Below are 5,000 nucleotides of genomic sequence, written 5' to 3' on the forward strand. Positions count from 1 at the left end.
CAGTAATTAAGGGAAGATTTGACTGTAAGTTGGGCGGCTGTCAAATGTATGAGGGAGAAAAGGACAGGTTGAGATTTAATGCTGGATAAATTGGGGGGGGGGTTATGTAATTGTTGCCATTGCTACAGAGAAGGACTTCCATGTAATTATGCCAACCTCCCCCCCCCCACCCCAATAATGGACAGTCCTTTTTTCCAGCTCTTTGGTATTTCAGACAAAATCAAAGCCTAATTTGAACACAGGTCAAAAACTGGAAATTAGAAGCATCACTGGCCATTCATAGAACAGGTCATTGAATGACAACTTGAAAATAACTCAATATTAATTTGAAACATTGGCTATAACGGGTGAAAGACGCTACAGATTAACATAAAATATTAGTATGCTCTGCAGGGGCCAAAAGGACAGAAGACTGTGGTATGTTTAATTGCATGCATTGGCATTGGGACAATAATACAGTATCACTTTGCAAAAAAACATGAGGCCCCAGCTAAATGTGACAAAAATGAAACATTGCACATTGTATGGATTTTATTTCTTTTGATAGTGAATGATAGTTCCAGAGTCGTATTGCTAGTTACATAATAGACAAATTCCGATATATTAAAATTCAGTCCTAAACAAAGGGCATCATCTAAAGGCTTAGGGGAATAAAGTCATACAAATCATAATATTCATTCCCCAGCACCTTGAGATGATGCCTTGAGTTTAGGACTGAATTTTAATATATCAAAATTGGTCTATTAGCATTACAAGCGTATTCACAGGGTGCCCATGCTGAGTTCTGATGGACTGAAAACTTGTGTTTTACTCCACTGAAACCTGTTTTTCACATCGTAAACTTGGCTCAGGGTATACAATCTATTGTTCTTTAAGCCAGCATGGATATTGCATAAATAAAGAGTAAACATGGAAGCAATGTGTTACATTTCATTAAATAAATATGGCCGACTTACCACCAGGCTAATATTTGCAGTTTTGGCCTCAATGGGTATTTCATCCACTTTTGAAAGTCAACCAATCAATCAGGTATCTATCGTGTCCTTAGTTCTACAACTAAGTTCTCCTTGCTGTAGGAAAACTACTGGTTCGTAGTTCCTTGTTGCTTTAAAGACAAGTAGTTTGTTGTTGCTTTGAAAAGTAGACCTCTTTGACAAGAATTCGCGGCATTTGCCATATTCGCCGAAATCGCCAGATTCGCCAAGATGGCTGGCAACCTGGTATTGAACTAATTGACATACATTTGGCAATTTGACAAGAATTTGCCAAAATCGCCATATTCGCCAGATTCGCCAACATAGCTAGCCACCATGTATGGAACTGATTTACATACATTTGCCAATTTAACAAGAATTCGCCAAAATCGCCATATTTGCCGAAATCGCCAGATTCGCCAACATGGCTGGCCACCATGTATGGAACTGAATTAAATACATTTGGCGATTTGACAAGAATTCGCCATATTCGCCGAAATTGCCGTATTTGCCAGATTCGCCAACATGGCTGGCCACCATGTATGGAACTGATTTACATACATTTGGGGATTTGACAAGAATTCGCCAAAATCGCCATATTCGCAGAAATAGCTGTATTTGCCAGATTCGCCAACATGGCTGGCAATCATGTATGGAACTGATTTACATACATTTGGCTATTTGACAAAATTTCACCACAATCACCATATTTGCCAAAATCGTCAAAATCGTCAAATTGTTGGCAATATTTTGTTATTTTGCCAATTTTCTTATTGTGTGCATTTCTAGACATAAGTGGAGACACCCAGGTGTTTAAATGGGCACCCGGGACATACTGCTGGGAGTTCGATGTCATGTGAACAGGGTTGAAAAACAGGGTTAAACTCCGGCCGAGTGCCGGAAATTCTGCGGCTCATTGAACTTCTTTGTCTTCGCCTTGCCTACTCTAACTTTTCTTCATTTAGCGTGGAGAACAGCGAATACCTCTTTTATTCCTCATATAAAACAACAAAGCATTCCATGTAGCTTCTGCAATGAATTGAAGTCCCTCACAACGTCTTTAACTTGAGTCATTCAGTAGCTGTGGGCAAACTGATTCCAGCGAGTATAAACAGCGGCGGATCTGGGGAGAGGGTGCAGGGGGTGCGCACCTCCATCCCCCCTCCCGTGAGATGACCTGCGGTTTTCTAGTACAACTGATATCCTGCAAAAAATAAATGTCACCAGTCAGCTCTGCCATTCCTTAGTGGTACACCCCCACCTAAGAAAAACCCTGAGATAATCCCTGGAAAAGCCTCTTTAATTAATAAATGGAGGGCCGCAAGTCAGAAAACTGTAAAAGGTTAATAATTTTGCGCATCCCTCCCTAAATAAAGTTATCGTGTTGCATTGTATGCAACATGAAGACCAGAATTTTGAGTTCTTAACTTAATGATTAACCAGTGACTCGAATTCACACCATCCAAGTATAATTTGAAGCTACAATCTTGGACAAATTAAATGGAACATTGAGACCACCCCTCCCCACAAAATCAGTGATGTGAAAATGGCGCGTTTTGACCTTCACGCACCTACATCCTTGATTTGGGGGAGAGGGGGCATTTCTGTTCCATTTTATTCTGTCCAAGATTCAATCTTGGACAAATTAAATGGAACATTGAGACCACCCCTCCCCCCAAAATCAGTGATGTGAAAATGGCGCGTTTTGGCCTTCACGCACCTTCATCCTTGATTTGGGGGAGAGGGGGCATTTCTGTTCCATTTTATTCTGTCCAAGATTGTAGGTTTCACTGAGCTGAATAATAATTATATTAGATCTAAAGAACCTTTCCATATAATTTGCTTATTATAATTTTAGTCATTGTCACATGCCTCCCTCTTTCAAACAAACCATTTCGTTGGACGATGGCAAAAAAGAGCCTACGATTGGGCCACTCATTTGCAAGATTTATCACGCTTCCTCATTTCTGAAATAAACTTATGAAGAGTGCATTGTTTCATCGACATCGACCCTGATTAAATTCTGTTAAATGCCTCAAATCATATTTAAAAGAGCAGGACTTCATTCGCATTTTTTACCATCTGTCAACGCCCTTACGTCACACTTGCTGCGGATGTCCATCACATGCGCACTTTCCCGCCATTTCGCTTCTGATATCCATTCGCGCGCTTTTCTGGAAATTCCGACTCATCAAGTTATGTTAAGTCTTGGAACCGAAAGTATCCACTACACAAAGAAATTATCTGACGAAACGGGCCAGTGTCTTGCATTTTAAAGAGATCTTTTCGCGGCTTTTGTTAACAGTAGAATGGTTCAAAGGTCGTTTTGATCATGTTGCACGTCTGCATTTCTTACGTTCCATTCATAAAACCACGCGAATACGATCAAGTTTATCAATACAGGTTATTTCCGCTGCAACGTCGCGTCTCTCTGAGGCAATCAAAGCACGCAGTGATTTTGATCGTTATTATCAGTCTTTAGTCAGGAAACACAAGTTGTGGATTGATGCTTCAATACTACTTGATCGCCAAGTTTGAATCACTTGATACCGTCTCATTTGAAATATAATTTTCACTACATTTATAAACTCAGTTGATAACACGTTCGGTGGTGCGTCAAAACTATGGCAAATCAACAAGGTCAGATAAAGTTGAGATGTCCCCAAATTTCAGTTCGACAGTTGTGCCTTAATTAAGGGATACCTTCCCATTCCATCGATTTAGACATGTTTTGGTTTGATTATTTAATATCTTTATACGTTACGTCTGCCTTCAGGTTTAGATTTACCATATGTGCGCGATGACAAGTCAACCGATGTTCTGACTCGTGAGTCAAAGCAGGATCTTTCTTATAAACCGAAGGAATGGAATGCAAAACCGTCAACCGACATCGCAGAAGCAAAAAGCACGGAAGAAGGAAATGAAAAACGAGAAACATGGGGTCACAAAGCAGAGTTTATCTTGGCTACAATCGGATTGGCGGTTGGTTTGGGAAATGTGTGGAGGTTTCCTTACCTTTGCCAAAAGAATGGAGGGGGTAAGTAGGAACATAGTTTAACAAAATGTTTAAAATCAAACTTACTTTTTTCAGTGGTTTAGCCTTCCTCGATCGTGTCTCAGCCCCGTCTCAGCACCTTTAAGGATCAAGTGTAACTTTTGATTGAATTATGTGGCATGTGACCTTTTTGTGTACTGTGCGTAAAAAGTAGGTTGTTGTATGTTACAATGAAAAGTTGTGATGTTCACCTTTATTTCACTGGTTAATCAGATCTTCCACAGCGTTTTGAGTTAATTACAAACTCGTGACCACAACTTAATTTATGCATTCCAAGCAAAACAAGTTTTTAAATGCATTATGTGAACAAAATTCTGACGTCAAGACTGAAGTGGTTTAACCATGTAAGGACATGTTTGAAAGTCAAGCGCTTCCTTGATTGTGTCTCAGCACCTTTAAGGATCACGTGTAACTTTTGATTGAATCATGTGGCATGTGACCTTTTTGTGTACTGTGCGTAAAAAGTAGGTTGTTGTATGTTACAATGTAAAGTTATGATGTTCACCTTCATTTCACTGGTTAATCAGATCTTCCACAGCGTTTTGAGTTAATTACAAACTCGTGACCACAACTTAATTTATGCATTCCAAGCAAAACAAGTTTTTAAATGCATTACGTGAACAAAACTGAAGTGCTCAATGAATGTAGCATATGCTACCATTCATGCCTCGTGCGGTGAACCCAAAATATAAAATGTAAACTGGGGCAACTTTAAATATACTATAATAAATTATTATTTAAATCTGAGTTATGAATCAAAATGCCATTACATTTTTTAAATTAATTTTTATTTTTGTAGAGAAGAAATTCAGCTACCAAGCTCATTCAGAAGCAATCAATAATAGTTCAAATCAAGAAAAACATGCTTAATTTAAAAAGACAAAATACTAAAACACAAAAAGGGATTTTCTTTGATTATTGACTAATTCTGGCATAAAAAGTTTAAAGAATAAGCTAACTTCTAAAGAACA

The 5,000-nt window shown here is 38.8% G+C and overlaps 1 protein-coding gene and 1 long non-coding RNA gene across 4 annotated transcripts in view; one reads left to right on the forward strand and one right to left on the reverse strand.

Moving 5' to 3' along the window:
- LOC138000801 (sodium- and chloride-dependent GABA transporter 1-like) overlaps positions 1-5,000 on the forward strand; it is a 34,540-nt gene that overhangs the window by 9,579 nt on the left and 19,961 nt on the right. Inside the window, exons 1-2 of one of the 2 annotated variants that reach the window (XM_068847451.1) lie at positions 3,334-3,614; positions 3,751-4,011. In XM_068847451.1, coding sequence (XP_068703552.1) covers positions 3,599-3,614; positions 3,751-4,011 — 277 coding nt within the window. In that variant the 5' untranslated portion in view covers positions 3,334-3,598. Of the gene's footprint in view, positions 1-3,333; positions 3,615-3,750; positions 4,012-5,000 lie in introns of those variants that run through there. The other variant, XM_068847452.1, reaches the window with a different exon arrangement.
- On the reverse strand, positions 1,946-4,354 carry LOC138000802 (uncharacterized). Of its 2 annotated transcripts, XR_011123200.1 has the most exons (3): positions 4,221-4,324; positions 4,057-4,108; positions 1,946-2,178 (listed from the first exon to the last, which is right to left on the reverse strand). It is a non-coding gene; the product is annotated as an uncharacterized lncRNA (long non-coding RNA). The 2 variants fall into 2 exon arrangements; XR_011123199.1 differs by having other exon boundaries at positions 4,057-4,354.

This window comes from Montipora foliosa, chromosome 4 (genome assembly GCF_036669935.1).
Source record: "Montipora foliosa isolate CH-2021 chromosome 4, ASM3666993v2, whole genome shotgun sequence".
Lineage (NCBI taxonomy): Eukaryota > Metazoa > Cnidaria > Anthozoa > Scleractinia > Acroporidae > Montipora > Montipora foliosa.